Here is a 22,925-nt window from a genome sequence, read left to right on the forward strand (position 1 = left end):
CATATCAATTCAGATGCATTGAACTTGTTTTTTGTGTGAGAGAGGTTTCTGGTGGGCTTTTATCCACAGATGCATCACCACGGCTCTTACAGGTCTATTAACTTGAAGGTTAGCATCCAAGATGGCGGGCCGATTATACAAATGGCGATGATGTCATTGACATTGACATATTACCTGAAGGCACATCTTACCATTAATGGGGCTGTAAGTTCTTTAAAAAAATGATTCGAAAATTGACTATGCCACTCTGCTACTTGGTTGACTTGGCTTCCCTTCTGTTCTTCGATGCTGGATTGTGGAAAGCGTCATTCTGTAATTGCTTTTCTGCTTTGTCTGAGTCTATTTCAAACTCCATCTTATTGTTTGTCTCACCATTGGAGGTGGCTGTAGGGCTCGTTACTGGCACAGAAGAAGTCAACAGCATGCCTTTCATGTAGGAGGATAATACAGGTGCCCTTGAACGATGCTGAGAATTCTTTGTACCTCACATAATTGTTTTTTTTTTACTTTTTCCGCTGACGCACAGTCTAGGTGTTGTTTTTGTTTGTGTTTCCTGTCTTTTTATTTCTGACAAACGGAGCTGCTTACCACATCAAGTATTCAGTATTTGAACTAATGGAAGCACACTGGTTGGGTGAACATTTATTTAACGTTGTCAGATGACTTTGTAGTGTGGTTATAACCCTACACGAATTCTACCTTTTTAAATGGATAGTTTACCCAATAATGCAGACAGTGTTGTTGGGCTGGATTGAGAATCCATGTAAAACTAGCCGAAGCTATGCTGACACTCTACTAGGCTGCTGTGGCAAATAGAATATCAGGCGCTTCACAGATGGTGTCACTACTGGTCAACAGACAATATATAAGGTATGTGATAGATTAAGACATTATGATTTATGGGTGAACTATCCCTTTAACCGGTGTTCCTGGTAGGCCAATAGAATACAGTACAGTAGGTGTAGTTCCTGCATAGATGGGATACTTGTTGACAGAATACCCACTCAGGATAGGTGGCTGCACATGAGCCATTGAAAGGCTCCAATGCTGATCTAAAGTAATTGCGTATGGGAGAATTGATTGAGCTCTGGGCATGTTTGCTTAATTGCCACTTCCCTGCTCTGATAAATGAATTAGCAGCATATTAGTGGCAGACTTCCCAGTAATACAAACCCTATAAAAGGCAGATTTGACTGTGACAAGTTTTTGAATGACTCACCATGCTAATGCATGTGCATTAATTTGACAACAGAACAGGCTGTTTAGTGGTGATGGCAGAACATGATTGCATATTGATTTTATGCACAGCTGCTGTAGCTACTGTAACAACCTGATACAAATTAATACAAATGATGAACAAATACGTTGTGTTCTCTGTACTGTTCTATGCTTTAATGTTCCTGCCCAGGGGCTGCATACGCTAGCTAGCAACAAGATGGGTATCTCTGGTTGTGCCTACTAGACCTTTAAAAGTAGATTGAGTCAATGAGTACAGTTACATGAATGGATGTTTACTTGTGTAATCAGGTATCCTGTTTTTATTTCTAAAGACATCTAAATGTGTAATTTTCTTTTGCGCTGAAAGTGCTCAGTAAGCCATGTAAATCATTGGGGAGAAAATCCCGATTCAATGTATTTCAATTTGTGGATTGAAGTCTGTGCTTGTCCATAGACTCCTTTCAGGGTAAGGAACCAAATACAGTATGTGATTGAGGTGAACTGTCCCTTCAACTGTGGTTTTTGAACTGTCCCTTCAACTGTGGTTTTTGAACTGTCCCTTCAACTGTGGTTTTTGAACTGTCCCTTCAACTGTGGTTTTTGAACTGTCCCTTCAACTGTGGTTTTTGAACTGTCCTGTCAACTGTGGTTTTTGAACTATCCCTTCAACTGTGGTTTTTGAACTGTCCCTTCAACTGTGGTTTTTGAACTGTCCCTTCAACTGTGGTTTTTGAACTATCCCTTCAACTGTGGTTTTTGAACTGTCCTGTCAACTGTGGTTTTTGAACTATCCCTTCAACTGTGGTTTTTGAACTGTCCCTTCAACTGTGGTTTTTGAACTGTCCCTTCAACTGTGGTTTTTGAACTATCCCTTCAACTGTGGTTTTTGAACTGTCCTGTCAACTGTGGTTTTTGAACTATCCCTTCAACTGTGGTTTTTGAACTATCCCTTCAACTGTGGTTTTTGAACTGTCCCTTAAACTGTGGTTTTTGAACTGTCCCTTCAACTGTGGTTTTTGAACTATCCCTTCAACTGTGGTTTTTGAACTATCCCTTCAACTGTGGTTTTTGAACTATCCCTTCAACTGTGGTTTTTGAACTATCCCTTCAACTGTGGTTTTTGAACTATCCCTTCAACTGTGGTTTTTGAACTATCCCTTCAACTGTGGTTTTTGAACTGTCCCTTCAACTGTGGTTTTTGTACTGAATGCTTTTGGTGTGTGTGTGTGTGCAGGTGGCTGTGAGAAGGGCGCCCCCAAGGTAAGCCCCATGAGGAGTTATAGAAGATGCACCTGGTGTGGGCCGCTCTGCTGCTCTTAGCCAAGAGCATATCCAGCAATCCATTCACCTTGAGACTTGGTGAGTAACGCTCTCTATCCCCTGTTGGCACAATTTCACTTGTACGCCAACTCTCCTCTCAAGATGTTGGCATCAGGTTAGGATGGAATATACTAAATCGCTATAAATGCTAGCAGTGTTTCTCAGACCATTCCTCTGAGAACCCCCATGGTGTGCCAATTTACCTTCTAGTCCTGCACTAACAAGCCTGATTTAACTATTCACTGGCTTGGTGATGCATTGATTATTTTATTTTTTCAGTTTTAAATATATAGTGTAGTTTTGAAGTTAGCAATCCAGTTATTGTCTCATGTTTACTGTATTTCCCATTGCATGAGCTTTTCACTTTATATATATACTACATATATATATATATATATATAATATACTACAGCTACTCCCCTTATTTTATATGCGCAGTCTTACCTTGAACTGCTGTCAGTTGGTTGCACGCTCCAGTGGACTAAATGCGTCCGTGAAGCAGAAAATTGCATTTTATCTTAAATGAAAAAGAGGCCAGCTTCTGACCCTGCATAACATGTTTGCTTAACAGCCACTATTACAAAGAGAGGTGTCCTCCCGTATGGGTCCTTCTGAAGCCAAAACCTTCCCATCAAAGGTGAATGAAAAATAACCAAAAGGTTGTGTACTGCCCTAATCCCCACTCCCTGGCAGCCATCCAATCATTGGCTTACCTTGTAAAAGTCAACAGAGTCTCACTGTTGGGGTCAAATAAAGGCTTAACATGATTGTAGAGCAGTGAAGCCATTGTAGTATGGTGAACTCCCTCAGACAGGCAGGCATTTTATCTCCCTCCAAATCCCTCTGTGGTCTGAAGTCTCTGATAACACGGAAGAGACGTGTTGCATCACATCCACTACATGACATTTGCAGAGAGACGAGGCAAATAGTCAGGGGAAGCAAGGAAAAAACAGATGACATTTAACATAAAATGTTTATTATCACAGACAAAGGCAGCCTGGATCTCTTATTTGTTCTGGCTCTGCCTCTCGGGAAAATGGAATGCAAGAGGATAGAAAAGATAGAAATTGCATGCACTCACACATCGTAGCACAGGAACTGGACCAAAAATACAGCAATGAAAAAAAAAGTGACCACGCTTGGGAGGAGCAAACAATGAGTGGACATCCGGGTTGGGGTCTTCAGATGAATTGAAGTTCCAAAGAAAGTGGCATTTATTTGCAATGAGGATTTTGCAACATCGGTATTGACATTTTCGTAATGGAAATGGAATTTATCCCTGGGTGGACAGTCACTTTGGTTTAATCTCTGTTAAAAACAGGGTGAGGGTGAGCTGAACCTAACCCTACGTTTAACTCTCACCCTCTATCAGCGCAAATGAAGCCTGCGTTAGTTCAGGCAGGACACGGCGCAGTCAGGTGACAGACGGCTGATTCACACGTAGTAAAACATCATCACATGTTCATGGACAGGCTTAAAGCAACCAGTTATGCAACACTCCACCATGGTTAAACAGTGTGACGGCACTGGGTATGACAGTAACACTGCTGGTCGTCCCATCCACCCACCGCCCCAGCCTCCACCCACCGCCCCAGCCTCCGCCCGCTCGGACGCTCCGTACTTACCCCTACCTACGTGGGGTTTTGATAGTTATGGTTCTCTCTGCCTATGTTATGTTGTATTTTGTGTTGTTAAACTTCAGGCAAGGAGCTATGCAGAGCGGAGCCATCCAATTACACCAAACTTAAGTGTATTACCGTTTTCATTAAACAGTGATTAAAGTGTCCTGACTGAACTATAGTGTGATGTATTCCTCAAAATGGCCCCAGCCATAAGCTATCCTGTCCTCTCTCTTAGCTGCCTATTAAAAGCTCTAATGAAGGCTGCAGGCATAAACACGTTGGCTTTAACAATAACAATGCTTTTTTATCCTCTAAGAGTTGCTGAATTTCCTCTTCATCTCTATTAGCTGCAGTTCTTGATGATCCAATGGAATGCAGCCGTGGTGAGCGCCTGGCTATCACTCTGGCCAAAGAAGGCATCAACCACGTCAGTAACCTGTCTCTGTTGGCCAAGGTGGAGGTGGACATCTTTGAGCTCCTGAGAGACAGCGAGTACGAGACTGGGGACACCAGTGAGTGATGATTATAACCATGATAAGGGATGGGACTGGGGCTCACAAGTGCTCAAAGCTCTTTACATTTTAAAGGGGAGATCTTATCTCACCAACCATGAATGTTAAGCTCCCCTTGTTGCAGTGATGGATGGGTAGAGAGATGGGGTTTGGTTGGCTCCGTGTGTAGGTTTGACAATGACCGAGGATAACATTAACTAATTCAAACATTCACATTATTGTCACCTAATGAAAAGGGGTTGTTATGAATTCACTTTCGATTGCACTTACCATTTCCCTCCCCCAAGACCAGAGGCAGGTGATACAAAGTTAGCAGCAGCACTACAAAAGAAATGAATTGAAATGAAAAGTCCAATTTTAATCTGAAGCCCTGGAGAATCCATTTCTAGCCCAGCAGCAAAGAAAATGACAAATACATTTCCCCTGCTCTGATAAATGCCCAGGCCGGTTTCCTGCTCTCCACGGCTGGTTGGCTGTGGAAATGGATACCTCTGCGACAGGATTAGAGAGGGACCAGTGACTCATTGCAGGAAATGTCAGGCCATCCACCAACACACCAACACACACCCCAAGCTTACACATTTCACTGAGAGGTGTTCTCCCTCTCCGACCGTGTCTCCTCCAATGCTGGTGTCACATCGCGTCAATGTGTTAGCCATGCCAGAATGAGATGACGGGACCTCCAGGGCATGAAATAGTGCTTTTTGATAAAGGCGCTGAAACGCTAGACATGGTTGTCACCTCGATATGCTAATTGTGCTTTCGTTCTTCAGAGGATATTTAGTTTTGTCATGGTGTTGCTCTGCTGTGGCGTGGTGCCACACTGCTAACACAATTTTTAGGCTAAAGGCTACAGTTTGGGTCTGGTGTGCAATCAATAGAAATCACACTGGTAAAGAGTCTGTCTCTATTTAACATCGATTAGTGCTTCGTACTGAAAATGTTTTAGCTTACAGGGAATTTCATCGTACTGCATCCACCAGTATTTATTCTAAGGCCCCATGTTAGTTTCACTACTACGTTGCCTAGACTACTATAATCTCATCCGACTCCCTCTCCCCCCTCCCCTCTTCTCTGACAGTGTGCCAGATCATCTCCAAAGGAGTCATGGCAGTCCTGGGACCCTATGCCAGCCCTGCCTCCGATTCCATCATCAGCAATATCTGTGGAGAGAAAGAGGTGCGTGCGTGTGTCTGTGCGTGCGTGCGTGCGCATGTGTGTGTGTGTGTGTGTGTGTGTGTGTGTGTGTGTGTGTGTATGTTTGTGTGTGTGCAAGGGTGAGTAGATGTGTCTCTGTATGTGTCTGTATTATTCAAGACACTGAGCCCTGAGTATTAGGTGCCAAGTACAAATATCAAAGACAAACATTGGGTGACGTTGTCTCTGCTTTCTTTGAATTTCATCAGTAGAGAGTGCTATGGGCCTGGTCTGTCATCTCATTGTTTTGCTGTGAAGGACAACCTTTTCTTTAGGCACTGGGAACTATATCTATTCATCTACACTGGTGTTTAGATTGGCTTATTTGAATGAGATTCAATGTGCTTCTATAATGGCTGTTTTTCAGCGAATTCCCCATTAGCCGCATTCACCTTCTGTCCCTGTCTATTGACGGTGTGATGTTTGATGTTTTATTGGAGTGGAGCATTGTCCTGCTGGTGCAGAGAGCAGACCAGAACAGATGTGTGTGCTCATTATGGTCTGTCTCTCCATATGGCAACACATTTCCATGGCACCCCCTGAGATTCTACGGGGGCTAGGTACCTAGCTTACAGGAGTATGGCCAATTCTACGCTTATCATTATGCCTATGATGGGGTGTAACTGGCCACAGTGTTGTTGATGAGCTAGACTTCAAGGTTAGCATGCTGGACACAATCAGTTCCACTCTAGTGGATTCCCCCTATGGCTGAAGTCATTATTGTCAACTGTAATTTTAGCCATGACGCCATGTATGGCTATGTTGAGCTTGTACTCTGACAGTGCCTTCTTAATTGCACCTACGGGGGTTGATGAAGTAAACTTGAATAAAATAAAATAAATTAGTTATCTGTTGTCTCAAAACAATCCTTGGGGGGGGGGGGGGGAATATCACCTTATACTGTAGATTATCAATGGTTTTATCTGATCTCCACCACATCATGCACATATCCACTCACATAGCTTCATATCTATTAGATGGAAAAACAGATCATAGACAAAGGCATTTGGTGATGTAGTAGTTGCTTAGAGACCAGTTAGTTTAAGCTATTATATTAATATACTGACATATTTTAATTAATTTGTCTGAGGAATATACAATATGAAGGTGTATACCGTAAAACTTCAAACAAGCGGCAAGTCTCTAATAATAGTTGGACCGCAAATGATATTAAAAGGTTGTTTGTCACAAGGATTCTTCTCCTTGTTGCCCTGAGCTGAGCTGTAACAAAAGTAACATTTCAGCAACATTTCCCATTGCCAATTTTCACGTCCTAGCGCATTCAGAAATGTGTTTGAAGAAAAACTAGTTTAACAGTGACTGTGCGAAAGAAATGGACATGGTGTAACGTGACGCTAATTCATTTAAAGCGCAGTTGAAATTGGGAGACCATGTGGTTCCAATAACGTTTCTCCTCCCCAGCCATAACATGTTACAGGGTCAGTTGAGCAGTCTAATGGCCTGCGGGTAGAAACTGTTCCGGAGCCTATTGGACCGGGTCTGGATGCTCCGGTACCTTTTGCCAGAAGGCAACTGAGAGAACAGGGAGTGACTAGGGTCCCTGATGATCTTCCCAGCCTTTCTCTTGCACCTCCCGAAATACATTGTTTATCGATCTGTGTATTTTCTGTTGATATTCCAAGATTATTAAAGCGGAGCATTTGATTCTAAGCGACATTACCGGTATTCTACAGCTTTGTATGGTAGCCATAATAATTGATCGTATCTATCAAAGGTGAATCTGGTTTTGACTGATTTATTCTAGACTAATAATGTTGATATATGTTGGTGGATATTTGTTCTCAGTAGAGTCTATTCAGCTCTGTCATATTCAGCTCCCCGGCTTAAGCAGCAGTTGGGCAACAATAGTGGTGATCAAACAGAATAACCACCGTTCTCCAACAACGGCGCCACAGTGGGTGGCTCTGTGGTTAAAGGCCCATGCCAGCCACTTTTGTTTCCTGAAGCACCGAGTGGTGTTTGACTCAGTCGCAGAAAAGCCAGTGAAGGAGGTCCGGAGGGTTATACTTGACTCTGGTCGCTAACTTTACAAACAGGCTAGCCACGGCACGCTTCGGAGCTCTGTAGCTGTATGAAATGTCCTACAACGATCTAAATTACTTGAATCATTGTGCAATAATATTGTGCAGCATCAGGATGTCATATAGATAGCTAAAAACCATCAAAATGACTAATGTGGTCCTTTAAAGAAAGTAAACCTCCGGGCTACGATTTGTGGTATGACCGTTATCTTGATGATGACATCATGTTTCAGGTGCCCTACGTGAGGGTGGCCCCAGAGGACCTCCTGGCGGCCCAATTCCCCCGGTTCTCCCCCTTGGACCTGCGGCCCACCAACACCCACGTCAGCCTGGCCGTGGCCGCCCTGCTCTCCTTCTTCAACAGCTCCAGCGCCTGCCTGCTCTGCACCAGGGCCGACTGTGAGTGGTACAAATTATGCCTGTTATGATAGATCACAGACTTTTAAGAAGGTAATGCATGATGTGGGTGTTTTTCTTTCTTGCTACAAGTTCTGAGGTCTGAGTTGCCTTTTTAGATGTATTTTTTTTTGTGAGATTTTCGGAGTTTGTAGAAAGTGGCTGAAACGAATAAATTGTGAAAACCTCTCCAGCACCCATCTGCCCCACAGCTGGCTGTGATTTAATAATTTACATATACAGTAGCTAACACTCTCAGCATCTATATATACATAGTGGGCCATTTTTATTCAGTACGACTTCTGACCTGTGTCGCTACTGGGTTCTGTGTTGTATTGCCTGCTGCTGTTTGTTTGCTAAATTGCCGTATTATTTGTCATGGTTGTGTATCTACGTCCATTGTGGGCATGTTGGATAAGTGATATTTGTACTTTTAACTTTAACATGTTTTATTTTCAGACCCTAACCCTAACCCTAACCCTTTTCCCTCAAGGTTTTTCTGCCTCTTGCCGGGCCATCCGTCATTGCGTATAAAAATGTGTTCTTAATGAGCCTGGTTAAATTAAAAAAAAAAATGTTTTTTTTTTTTTTTTTAAATCGACTGTATCGACTCATAGACCTAAGGGTGAACACCAGATTATTAACTCTCCGGTAGGGACTTCCATTCTATAGTAGCAGGTGTGAGTCAGGCCTAGACCTGTGAATAAGGGAGGTAATCAGGAGGAGTTTATTATGGTGGCCCCTGCTGTGTGACCCTGCTAGCACAGATCAGTCCAGCCCCCGTTGATGACTCTGCTGAACCCCTGCTGATGCCAAGGCTCTGGGCTCGTTAATCATCGTGTGTGTGTGTGTGTGTGTGTGTGTGTGTGTGTGTGTGTGTGTGTGTGTGTGTGTGTGTGTGTGTGTGTGTGTGTGTGTGTGTGTGTGTGTGTGTGTGTGTGTGTGTGTGTGTGTGTGTGTGTGTGTGTGTGTTTGCCTGTCTATCTGTGTGTGTGTGAGTGACAGGCCCATGGAGCCAGGCCTCTACAGGGACATCACCCAGAGACAGGGGCAGGTGTGGAAAGCGCATAGCAATGAGCTGGAACGGACAGTGGTTCCCAGTGCTTGCATAGAACCGGGCCAAGATAATCAAAACATTGAGTCTTCCAATTTAGGTCAAAAAATTAATTTACTGGCTGACAAGTTTCCACTATAACCAAATGTGTCAAAGTTGTGGGCTGCTGCTGGTGTTCTTGCTTCTTGAAGTTTTTGTTGCATTTGCATTTTTTTAAATTTTGTATTCTTAAAAGGGTACAAGTACACTATAGATAGATAGATACATACATACATACATACATACATACATACATACATACATACATACATACATACATACATACTGTTGGTACGTTACTGATCCCCGGGGGGAAATTATAATGTTGCAGCCACCAGTGACACATAATCACAACACAAAGGACATGTACAAAAACACAAAGTATAAAAAGCTGTGCAGTGGATGAATAACTGATCTACATATATACAGTGTTATAAGCTAAAAATGTTGGAGTATTGAACTATTGGGGTTTAAGTTAAATTGTAATCACCATAATAACAGCAGTGGCATAGAACATAAACGTGCTGGATACATAAGTCATACATAAGAGTAATTACCGTCAGTAGGCGTTTGTTATGAACCTAATTAAATGTAAGTTTCAAAGATCCACTAGAAAGCCTTGGGTTATGTTCTCATTAATTCCTAATAACGCATCAGCATCACCCATTTATTTGACTGCCTTTATGATTGATTTGCAGAAGATAAAGTAATACGAGTATGTGCTTATGGAGTAATGCATCACATTTATATTGTGAAAGAGGTACGGTACTTATAGATGGTGGCCTTTGTCATTGAGAGGTCTGGCTCGCTTACTTAAATAGAAAAGTGTTATTCTAAGAACACTAATTTAATCCCAATGTTGTCACTCATTCGATGACTCATCCCACTCTACTGCCCAAAGGGAAAGATTGTGTCAAAAAAACTTAACAGGTTTCACCACACATTGAATATCTCACAATAGCTTGTGACACCTTTTAATATTTAGTGAACTGCAAGCGAGTTGTTGTGGTAAAATTGGATGCATGTCATTAGCTGTGGTAATCACATATGAGACATACATTCATAGCTTATTGCTCAATTGTTGTAGGTTTGATGAACCTGGAGCAGCTGTTGCATCAGTTCCTCATCTCCAAGGACACGTTGTCGGTGCGCGTGTTGGAGGACCTTCAGGACCCCATGCCCGTCCTCAAAGAGATCCGCAATGACCAGACAGACACCATCATAGTGGACGCCAACACGACCATGTCCCATCTCATACTGGAACGGGTGAGTAGTTCTTTTTACTGACTAGAGGAAACGGATCATAGTAGCTGTATTGATTTTTTCACACACACTGTTTCTTAGCCCAGGGCTACCCTTAACCCCAATTCACACATGCATTTGTAAAGTGTTAACCCTGGGCTAAGCACAGAATGAAAAGCCTAAAATAATGTTTGAATTAGAATGTCAGAATGTATCTAATAGTGTTGCTTAGTTGACAATTTCAAAGACAAATTGTAATAGTGTTGCTCATTTTCTCTTTTTTTCATGCTATGCTTGTTTTACTTTAATTAATTCATGAATGCCCCCTTAATTACTTAAAATATATGTGTTAATTCTGTCTCTGGTTGTTTACTGATACAGTACATGCTTTTTAATTACAACATGAGCGTGTGTAAATACAAAGAGTAAATACTGTCAGCCGACGTTTGTTATGCGTCTGATTAAATGCATATCTCAAAGATCCACCAGAAAGCCTTGGGTTGTGTTCTTATGAATTCCTAATGACGCGTCACTAATTTATTTGAGTGCATTTATGATTGATTTGCGATGTAAAAAGTTATGTTGTAAAAACAAAAACAACTTTTTGCGGTGACTTCCTTAGATTGTGTTTTTGAAATTATGTTTGTTTCCCCACATTAAAAGGAACCCAAGGGACAGGAGAAGTTGAACACTGTGAAGTCCTGAAATGTGTTTTTCTGGGCAAACTCTCATCAAGACTAGCTAATGTTGCTGCCAACTCTGAATATGTAGTGTTACTTTTCCTTTCATTCTCCTAGTAATGATTGTACTTTTTCCAATCTCAATAATTTAACCAGTTTTCATCATCTTAGTGTGACAAATGTAATTGTGAACTAAGCAATGATGTGCTTTTCAAAAGGCAGCAAATTGATGCCAAATGGGGTTAGGCAGAAGAAATCCACTTTAAATGAAGACGTTTCAGTAACCTTGACAACACTGTCAATTGTTTTTTTTTTGTTCTGTGGAGGCCGCTGTGTGGGTAATAAAAAATGCATAGAGTCATATGGCCTTGTCAGAACTCGAACAGAACATAATGAGAATACCTCAGATAATACACCCATACATAATCTTTGTATTTGCAGTTTCAGACATTGTAGTAATGAAAAGACACAGTTGAAGTACAGTATTTTCAAGCACAGCTCTGGCGGTATCTTATTCATCTCCTGGTAGCAAAGGCTCACTTGCATTGACAGCAGTAGATGATGCAGAGTAAACTTGGCAACCTCCGGCTCAAAATGCGATTGTTGGCCAAGCCTGTCAGAAACACTTGCCAACAGACATTCATGCCCTCTGCCAGTGCACCAGCTTGAGTCATACTATTTCATTACATGCTCAAGTGCGCTACAAAAACTGGACTAAAAGTCATACTGCTGCCAATGGTGCATGTTGATAACGCCTGTCTCATTTTAAGGTCATATGTTTTGCTTTGTAGTTTATTTTTCATTTGCGTCTTTCAATGATAAAAGTAGGGTAGATAGTCCATCTCCCCGGTCTTAAGGGCTCAGCTGGGACCTAAATAGACCTTGGCTTCTCCTGTCTTTGATCATCAAAGGATGTGCTTTTCAACAAGCAACCCAAAAGAAAGTTTATTTCATACACTGCCCACAAAAACAAATGGTCCCCACAGTGTACAGCTCCAAAACATTGGAAGAATGATTTTTTTTGTAATGATCCCTGATCCAGTTGCCCTCCCTCCCTCTCTTAGGCATCAGAACTGGGGATGCTATCAGTCTACTACACCTACATCTTCACCACAATGGTAAGACACTATATTTATAGACAAGCTGCGACAAGCCTAATGACATCATTATCAATGTCCTGCAGTGATTGTCACAGCTTGTAACCGAGCAATAGAAAATGTTGATAAGGAAAAATGTATCTGTTGATAAATTAAGAAAAACATAACTTTAAACATGAATATCTCTTAAACGTGCACATTTCAGAGGTTTTAGACCACATCATGTGAATGTACATTTCTTTAAATAATGAGCCTTTTGGACTTTGTCAAAGCCACATCACTGCCCTCTCTCTCTCTCCCAGGAGTTCTCTTTGCTGCAGCTAGATGACATCATCACTGATCGCCGGGTCAACATCCTGGGCTTTTCTGTCCTCAACCACAGCCATCCCTACTTCCCTGACCTCCTCCTCAGCCTCAATCGCTCCTGGCAGGAGAACTGTGACCACGCCCCCTTCAATGGGGTCCCGGTGAGCAATGAGAATAATGAGAATACATTAATAATACAATGATACATTTTTCAGAACACTCAAAAGACACTTTACATAAATACACATGGTTGGTGTCACAGGCAACGTTTAGAAATTCTCTTTTCTTAGGGCCAGGGGTTTTTCCCTGCCATGTGACAACCTGAACAGGAAAAACTCTTGGTCCTATCTATACAAATGTAATGTAATACTGTCCCACTCACAACAGAAGATGGTCAACTTCAGTATGGTTATTTACCTTTAAAAGCCCACATTAGTGATTTTGATGTTTTTTTTCCTGATATATGACATCCTGGTGCTACACAATGTTATTGCACAATGATTAAAGACATTACAGACATTTAGCTATTTAGGTCAAAGAATGTGTATTTTTGGCGATACATTCTATTTTCTTGGCTCCTCCTGAAACTATTTCCCAGGTGCCGTGATACAGCTACAGAGCTAGCCTGTTTGACAAGTTAGCGCCCAGAGTGAAATACAGTATAACCCTCTGAACCCCCTTCACCGGCTTCATTTGCGACTGAGTCACACAACCTTTCCACACATTTGATTGAGAATTGCTGTTAGCTATATCTGGCGTTCCATTCCCAAATTGCTCTGTGAATGACTAACGTCACCACTCTGTGCTTCGGTTCATTCAGTATATTTCTCAAGAAAAACAACAGGAAGCAAAACTGGCGTGGGCTTTTAAGACTGTTGTGGTGTATTTGAGCCAGTCAAGTGTGTTAAATTCAATACTGTTCACAGTAAGGGTTTTGACATTCTAACACAGGCAAATGCATGTTTGTGACATGAGCCACAACAACATCCTTCCCCGCCCATACGGTGTGGAGGAACATTAGCATTAATACCCAGGGGTTGCTAGTTTTGCTTCAACACATTCAGATTAATTAAGTGATTTCAGAATGCCTTTTTAATTAAAGTGATTTCTCACTGCCAGGAAGGAAGCGGTGTGTTGTGCTTTCTGCCACAGACGTGTGGAAAGAGAAAAACACTTGAGTCCCCCCCTCCTGCGTCCCACTGAGTCCCAACCACTGAGTCCCCCCTCCTGCAGGGTGTGCCTTGTTAGTCAGTGTTGTTACAAAAGGAGCTAGCTTCCTCTCTCCAGAGGGATATTGTTTTATCTATTAGGATAGGACTGTGTGTCTTTCTTTCTCTCTCTTCTCTCCCTCTCTCCCCTCCATCTCTCTCTCTCTCTCTCTCTCTCTCTCTCCCTCTCTCTATCTCTATCTCTCTCTCTCTCTGTCTCTGTCCCTCTCTCTCTCTCTCTCTCTCTCTCTCTCTCTCTCTCTCCATCTCTCTCTCTCTCTCTCTCTCTCTCTCTCTCCATCTCTCTCTCTCTCTCTCTCTCTCTCTCTCCATCTCTCTCTCTCTCTCTCCATCTCTCTCTCTCTCTCTCTCTCTCTCTCTCTCTATCCCTCCAGTGCTCCCTAGTCGCTCTCTCTGACTCTTACTTAGTATTAGAAGCTAGCTACCTCCCCAGATACCAGAGAATATTGTTTTATGTATTTGAATATTTTATGTAGTGGGTGAGTTCCTCCCATACATAGTGAAATGCTTTGAGACTGAAGTGCTAAACAAAAATCGATCATAAATGCATCAAAATTACAGCCTCTAGGTAACAAATACTGTGCAATACTGTGCAATAATGAGGACGTTTGCCAGGCGCTGCATCTAAATGTGGTTTCCCTCTCCCTTTCTCTCTCTTTTCTCTCTCTTTTTTTTCTCTCTCTCTCTCTCTCTCTCTCTCCCCCCCCTTGCCCTCTCGCCCAACCCCCTCCCTCTCTCCCCTCCCTCCTTCCCTCCCTCCCTCCCTCTCCACCCAGCTCTCCCCGGCTCTGCTGTATGACGCGGTGCATGTGGTTGTGTCTGCTGTGAGGGAGCTCAACCGCAGCCAAAGCGTGGGCGCCACACAACTCACCTGTCAGTCAGCCAGGATCTGGGAGGACGGCACCAGTCTGATGAACTACCTGAGGATGGTGAGGGCTGACAACACAGAGAGAAAGGGGGAGAGAAATGCACATGCCATTACATACATACACACACACACACACACACACACACACTAGGCACACACATTCATTAGCCACACACATTCAAAGGAAGACACATGAACTCTCTCTCTCTCTCACACACACACACACACACACACACACACACACACACACACACACACTAGTTGCACAAACACACACTAGTCACACACAGTCACAGGCAGACACATGGTCTCTCTCTCTCTTAAACACGGACACTCACACACACACACACGCATGCACTCTGTCAGCCTTGTTATCCGAGCCTGCAATTTGTTTGTCACCTCTTGACTCACTCCCTTGCTCCTGCAGAAAGAAATATCAGAGCTGAAACACGGTACAGTCTTTGGTGGTACACTATGTTTGCTGTTTGTCAAGTTATAGTCCCAGCATAATGAAGACTCATTCCAGAAATGTACGAATGCGTGAATATTTTCCAGCGTAATTTGCACTGCCTCTCCTCTCCGAGACTACTACATTCGCCACAGAGCTCTCATTGGTATGCACAGACCAGTATGCGCTCCTCTTCTCTCTGACAGGTAGAAATGGAAGGTCTAACCGGGCACATAGAGTTCAGCAGCAAAGGCCGACGCCTCAACTATGCCCTAAGGATCCTCCAGAGCAGCACAGAGGGGCTAAGGCAGGTAAAGCTACACACTTCCTAAGAGTACAGACACACAGACAGGTTGTATTCCAATATCCTCACACTGGCATACTGCTGTATACCATGTAGATTTCATTGAGTTGTTTTTTTATGCAGAAAAAAATGTCATGCTAAGGTCTGTGCTTTAGCCACTGGAAAGAACGTCCTTATTCAATGGTCAGAGAATGGCAAAATAAAAACATGACTCCTTAGACAGAGGAGGCTCTGGGAGGAAGCAATTATCTGGCAAATAGTGTGAATCAACAATGCCAGACTTGAGTGAAAAGGGTGACCGGTGGTTGAGTGACAGCACCTAATCACAGCAGCTCTAGGAGGGCTGTTATCATTATGAATGCTGGGGGGGGGTTAGGGTTAGGGGGGGGGGGTTAAATAAGGTGAGAGGGGGTAGATAAGGGGAGGGTAAATAAGGTGAGAGGGGGTAAAAAGTGAAGTTCAGAGGAGAGAATCCTCCATGAATCTTTCATGGGGTCGTCTCAAAGGAAGTTACCATATGAAACGATCTTTGGTAGCGCTCCTTTGATCCTCGTCCATGAAGAGTGAATTCGTATACTAATGATAGCTCAGACTCAGGGCCCCGCTTCAACACTGTCAGAATGCCTTGAATCAATATGACAGTTTTTATTCCATGGTTGAATTTTGAATCGGCCGGTTTAGAGATAGGAATGTCAACGCGTTAATTTCTACGCTAACTGATTTGTAGATCAGTGATTCTGTGCAGCGGGAGACTGTCTCTGAGTGAAGCCGACCTTTGCAAGCTGTACGGTCCAGGGCAGATGCTCAAACGGCAGTTGCGTGCGCGGTCTGTGTCCCACTCCTTCCATTTTGGTATAGGCCTCGTTCTTTTCATAGGAAAAGATATAAGTGATTTTACAGTTAGTCAAGTTCCGATAGTAATGGAAACATGATAGACTTATTATTCCCTTTTGAATTTGTTGTTGTGACTCTCAGCTGAGAAGATCCATGCCTCCCATCCCCATACGGTAGCTTGTCATGTTGAATAACATGGATATGGAGGAGGAGATCCATGCCTCCCATCCCCATACGGTAGCTTGTCATGTTGAATAACATGGATATGGAGGAGGAGATCCAAGTGAGAGTGTTTTATTTATTTATTCTATTTATGTACTGTAGTTTAACCAGTTACAGAGGTACATAGACTTTTATCACAACTGGTTGAATTGTTATTGGCTGAGAAGATTGTTGTTGTTATTTTGTCTTTTCTGCCCTTTATATAGTGCATGACATCTACAACCCAGTATAGAGTTTATTTTTTAATTAAAACATCTTGAATTAGGTCTAAATTTGACCATACCAAAATTGTGATTAATTTGTGATTAATCACAGTAAACCATGCAATTTTCTCCTGCAAGAAATAACTACCGATCAGCGAATCTGCCTTGCTGAGGCTGATCATCTCAAACGCAGAATATCGCAAATAGTCTCCATGCACGTTCAGCGCAAATAAAACTGGTACAAACTGGGTCAAATTGGAGAAATTGCGCTAACGGAGTTAAAATAATTAACACGTGTTATTGATATTTTTTTAATCGCATGAATTAACGTGTTAACTTTGACAGCCCTAATTTCCTCTATCCTATGATGTTTATAGTGTTCCTTATTACTTGTTTTGTATTGTCTGCCTGTATTGCCTTTTGTTATTCTATTATGTACATATACACTGACTGAGAATTTTATTAGGAACACCTGTACACCTTCTCATGGTAGAGGTGGTGTAATGGTGTGGGGAATGTTTTCTTGGCACACTTTGGGCCCGTTAATACCAATCAATCATCGCTTGAATGCCACAACCTATTTAAGTATTGTTGCTGACCATGTGCCTCCTTTCATGGCCACAATTTACCCATCTTCTAATGGCTACTTCCAGCATGATAATGCACCATGTCACAAAGCAAAAGTCGTCTCAAAACTGGTTTCATGAACATGACAACGAGTTCAGTGTTCTTTAGTGGCCTTCACAGTCACCAGATCTGAATCCAATAGAACACCTTTGGGATGTGGTAGAACGGGAGATTCACAGCTTGAAAGTGCACCTGAAAAATCTGCAGGAATTGCGTGATGCCATCATGTCATCATGGACCAAAATCTCAAAGGAATGTTTCCAACATTTTGTGGAATCAATGCCATGAAGAATTGAGGCTGTTTTGAGAGCAAAGGGAGGCCCTACCCAGTATTAGTATAGTGTTCCTAATTAAGTGCTCAGTGAGTGTATATTACTGTATATCTACTCCTTCTGATTTCACGTTAACAACTAAAGCCTTAATAGGTAAGCAGTTGCAGCACATACTGAAGATTGCACTTGCACAGGCTTGCAAATAGGGTTGAAATCATGCTACATTCAATCAAAAATGCTGTTTTTTTTTTTTTAAAGTTTCATTCTGGAGTCTCTTGCTTAGGTCTTTTGTGTTGGTGCCTCTATGAATCACACAATGTGGGTTGTATTCTTGGTAGATCAAATTATACATTGTACCCTGAATCCCAACTCAGAATCTGTGTGCGTAATTTAAAATGGTCACGAAAATGCATAATTTACACATACATTTTCTCTCATGTCTCTCAAATAAGGATCCGGGCCAGTATGGCTGAAAGGTGCTTGATATTTTATCAAAAGAAATGGCTTTGAACTAGAATGTGGCAAATGGCAATGCATTAAATATGCTATTGGCTAAACAGTATGCAAAAATATAATATATTCAAGAAACCTGAAATTACTTGCTGCTCCTTAGAGGAGCCTGACATTGGTGTATCTGCGTACAAAATATCTGTCTACAACAGATACAAAGATCCATGTGGAGGTGTCTAACAGGAAGTGCCGTCTCCTACGTCTGACACAGTTACATACTGTAGTCACTGATACAGCTTTTAGCCACGGTCTGTGTTTTCAACCATTCAAGCTGAATTCTCAGTGCTTGAGACCAAAGAGTCCGTCTCTCTCGACCTTTGATCCCTTGGGGCTGTGTCACCTCTCGTTGGTGATGATGACAGATGTGCCGATGTAATGAGGGATCTCTCTGTGGGTCTCGGGGGAGGAGCTGGAGGCGGGGCTCTGGCTTTTGTAGCCATAGGAGCCAATCTCGTCACCACGGTAACTGTAACTGTCTGTCAAATGGCCCAGCGAGCCGTAAGGAGGAGCCTAGAAGGAGCCGTGTTTGGCTAAGACGTGGTGGAGGTTCAGGGACACATAGGGGGCCTGGGCTGGCAAGCCCACCCCAACACCTACCCCTACCCCTACCCCCACTCCCATCCCCATCCCCATCCTCCCCAACTCCTCCCCCGCCTCGGGCTCCAGCAGCTTGGGGGTCCCCCGCTCGCCGTTGCTGTTCGTGTACTTTATCATAAAACATGGAGATTTTTCAATGTATTGTAAACAAATTAAATTAAATTTGATATGTTATGTTTGATTATGACCAATTATGATTATAATCTAATATAACATATCAAGTCAAATTTACATCTCCATGTTTTATGATAAATTATGCTTTTCAGTTGTTTCTACAGCGACTCTAGGAAATGTACTGTAGGGTATATGGATTTTTCCAGATAGTCTTGTAAAATAAAAAGGAGTCACTGGAAGGGCACACTCCTCTCCCTAGTTACTGGACCATGGAGGGGACACAGCAGTCAGGGTTCTTTCTGAAAATCTCTTGCAGCAGGAACCAGTGAATAGTTCACGATTACAGTATGAAATTGCATCAAGCATTTTCAGTCAAAACGAGAACATTTCATCAGACATTCAGTTTTACAAGGGGGAAAACAGTGGGAGGGGAAATGCCGGTGTTCACTCCACAGGGCAGGACTTAGGCCTAAAGGTAATTTTCCTTCTACTGGCTTTGAAGTGAGGGATTTTGTTTTGAGCGGTAAATGAAAGGTATGACATGGGAGTGATTAGTCTGCACGGTGTGTGTCCAGTGGTTAAATAGGAGGGGAACATAGGATGGGAACTGGCATTGGGAGAGACCTGAATATAATTGTTTTTATCTTAAGACTCCTCTTGACTCTTGGAGAGCCTGTTACATGTTGTAGCACAGCATACGTCACTCTGCATAAAGCCGAGTCTGGACGACAGGCTCAAAACGCTCCGCACGCTGCACACTTCAGAGTCTGTCAAACGAACCTTGTTCAATGGTTCCCGAGCTGTCAGAAGTGGGTGGGCTGTTGAAGTTCAAAATGAAATTACTGACAGGTTGTAGCACGTATCAGATATCACAAGCGAGCTTGTCCCGTTTTGACATTAAAAAATGTCGAACAAGCTTTTTTGCTTTTTTAAACTGTTGGAAACCTCCATTGATAAATTAAAATTAACTAGCTAGCTTCTGTAAACAACTGTTTTTTATTTTTTTTAAACAGCGCAGGGGTGGGGGTGGAAGAGGAGCTTTCGAGTTTAGAGTTGGATCCTATTAGCCTGCGTTGAATTATTTTTTGTGGTCTCAACCCCTGAAAGCATATGGTTTAGGCAGAGATACTGTCGGAGATGCTTTGGCGGTGAAAAGAGGCTACATAAAGCCTGGTGTTATGCTTAAAACTGCCATACCGAAAACTGGTAATTTACAGAGAACTACCCCTGCATTGCAAGCTACACATCCAAAAGTCTGACTCTCCCATATACTGTAGTAGTCTCTCTCCATTCATCTCTCTCTCACTCTCTCTCCATCCATATCTCCCTCCATCTCTCTCTCTCCATATGTCCATCTACCCCTCCCCCCCCCTCTCTCTCTCTCTCTCTCCACAGGTTGGTGAGTGGCATTCGGAGCACGGTCTGTCCATGGAGAGAGATGTCCACCTCCCGAATGTGGCAGATACCGTTTTCAACACCACCCTCACCATCACCACCATTTTGGTGAGCTGAGGACAGCTTCTCACTGCACTGTATCATATCCTGTGTCCTGCTGCGTGGCTCCTAGTTCCTTCTGTCTCTATCTACTGATATCTATCTAACAACCCGAAGGACTAAAAGAAGCTTAAGCATACCAAATGTTCCACCCTTGACCGCGATAGATGAGAGACTGATTCTCGATTTGAGCTACAATCTAATTGGTGCCCTTGAAGAAATTGGAATTCCTCCCGGCCTGTTCTCGTGGACTTTTTCTATTTGATTGATAGCTCTGGTGTCTATGCTTAATTTGCTTTTGCTTGACCTGGTCCGCCAGGCTATGAAATAGACTGCATGACTAGAATTTCCTCTTAATTTGTTACATTTGCGAGAAAGGATAGAAATGTGTGCTTCTTCCCATCAATCAACTGCAAATGGAGCGTGAAATGGGGGTACTGTTTTTAATTGGTCGATGTAGCACTGCTGTTGTTGTAGCATTGTTATCCGTAGCATAATTAGTTGCTGGATATCACTGCTCCATTAATATTATCCTCAGGGTTTGTTCATAGCCTCCATTACCCCCTTGTGACCATGAGTCAGCCAGAGAATGCCTAATAAAACCCTTGACTTTGATTCTTTCAAACAAGAGTAGGTGAATTTTGCATTTATATTTCCCTTTGAATGTGATGCTACTGTACATAAACAGATCACAGTGTGGTGCGGGTGGCAGGGAGTCTCAGCTTGTTTTTCACCCGCTGTCTAGTGAATACATTAATACTCTTCTTTACCGTCAGATATTGGACATATTATTAGTTTGTGAGTGTGTGGCGCTTTGCCTGCAAATGAACAGAGGTGGGAATGTCAAGTCATTACCTTAATGAAGTGAGATAAATCTGTTCTCAATTAAAGACTGTACCTCATTAAGGGGTAACTGAGAAGAACACAGTGGCATCCAGCTTTAATAAACCTGCCTAGTCAGAGACAGATGGTAACACGCAGCAGAAAACCACAGACTCAGTGGGAGGCATGAGTCATTAAGAGACGAGCGGACACACACACACACACACACACACACACACACACACACACACACACACACACACACACACACACACCTCTTGGGTCACTACTCAGCTTGTACCAGTCTTCTGCCCCTTTGCAGGAGAACCCCTACGTGATGCTGAGGCAGAACCACCAGGAGCTGGAGGGGAACGATCGCTACGAGGGCTTCTGTGTGGACATGCTCCGGGAGCTGGCCGAGCTGCTGAGGTTCAGCTACCGCCTGCAGCTGGTGGCAGACGGGGTGTACGGCGTGTCCGGTGCCAACGGCACCTGGACGGGCATGGTGGGCGAGCTCATCTCCAGGGTGAGCACCTTGTCAAGTGTCGCGTGGCCAAACGAAAACGGTGAAATCGACTGTCAGCACTATTTTCTGGTAGAGATACACCACTTGTGTATTTTCAAAAAATATATGGATGTTTTTAGGGCATTTCTGCTATATTGGAGAGAGACAGTAGAGATTGACAGGAAGGATGGGTGAGAGAGAGGAGGGGGATGACATGCAAGATATGTCGAAGGCCAGAGTCGAACTAGGGACCTTGCGATAATATGGTGTGCGCCTTGGTGTGCTATGCCACTTAAGCGCCCCTGTCAACACTATTTTCTGGTACAGATACCACTTGTGAAGTGTCTCTAGTGAATCGTTATAGTTTGTTACATTCACTGTATAAAGGTTTGCTTTCGTAGCGGTAAACAGCGTGGTAGAGTAGCTTGCCCTAAGTGGGGATCTGACTCACAACCTTCCTCTTGCCAACTGCCAGACTACCTATTGCACCAAGGGAGTTAACTCATTCTGCTGGGACGCTAATAGACGTTTATATTGGGTTGTGTATATATACAGTCATGAGAAAAAGTTATTAAAATATTAAGTTATTCTCTTAAAAATATGGACATATCAATATGTTATCTTCTTTCTAACAATGTCTATAGATAAAGGGGATGTAATTGAACAAAAAACTATGAAAATGTAACTTTGTAATCATTTATTTAACGAAAAATTAACAATAATGCCAATTCCTACTGAGGAAAAAGTTAGGACACCCTATGCCCTAATAGCTAGTATTGCCCCCCTTGGCTGAAATAACCTCAATTAGACGTTTCTTATAACTGTCTACAGGTCTCTGACATCAATTGGGAGAAGGTTTTTCCCACTCCTCCTTGCAGAATTCTTTACTTAGCTTGTATATATATGTTGGGTGTTGGGTCAGTCAGAGTTGAGGCAGTGACCTCAAGGAGGAGAGTGAGTCCCTCTCTGCTCATCATCTGCTGCCTTTACGACCCCCTGTAATATCCCCCATGCCTTTATGGACACCTGTCTGTCTGAGTTCTCTTATGGGGTCGCCGCTCTGCCCCCTCATTCCCTGGTGCCTGCGCTGCGCTGTGCTGTGCTGTGATGTGATGTGTGTGCTGTCAACCAGGAGCCATTTAAAAGGGAGG

At 42.9% G+C, this 22,925-nt stretch overlaps 1 protein-coding gene across 1 annotated transcript in view; it reads left to right on the top strand.

The window, feature by feature from the left end:
• Positions 1–2,504: 2,504 nt before the first annotated feature.
• Positions 2,505–22,925, top strand: part of LOC310825082 (glutamate receptor ionotropic, kainate 4-like) — a gene marked incomplete at its 5' end in the record, with an annotated part of 28,208 nt that continues 7,787 nt past the window's right edge. Inside the window, 11 exons of the mRNA XM_083697523.1 lie at positions 2,505–2,577; positions 4,508–4,672; positions 5,754–5,851; positions 8,145–8,310; positions 10,488–10,666; positions 12,387–12,440; positions 12,722–12,886; positions 14,731–14,883; positions 15,477–15,581; positions 20,349–20,456; positions 21,592–21,795. Coding sequence (XP_083553649.1) covers positions 2,505–2,577; positions 4,508–4,672; positions 5,754–5,851; positions 8,145–8,310; positions 10,488–10,666; positions 12,387–12,440; positions 12,722–12,886; positions 14,731–14,883; positions 15,477–15,581; positions 20,349–20,456; positions 21,592–21,795 — 1,470 coding nt within the window. The remainder of the gene's footprint in view (positions 2,578–4,507; positions 4,673–5,753; positions 5,852–8,144; positions 8,311–10,487; positions 10,667–12,386; positions 12,441–12,721; positions 12,887–14,730; positions 14,884–15,476; positions 15,582–20,348; positions 20,457–21,591; positions 21,796–22,925) is intronic.

This window comes from Argentina silus, assembly GCF_951799395.1.
Source record: "Argentina silus genome assembly, chromosome: 2".
Classification (NCBI taxonomy): Eukaryota; Metazoa; Chordata; class Actinopteri; order Argentiniformes; family Argentinidae; genus Argentina; species Argentina silus.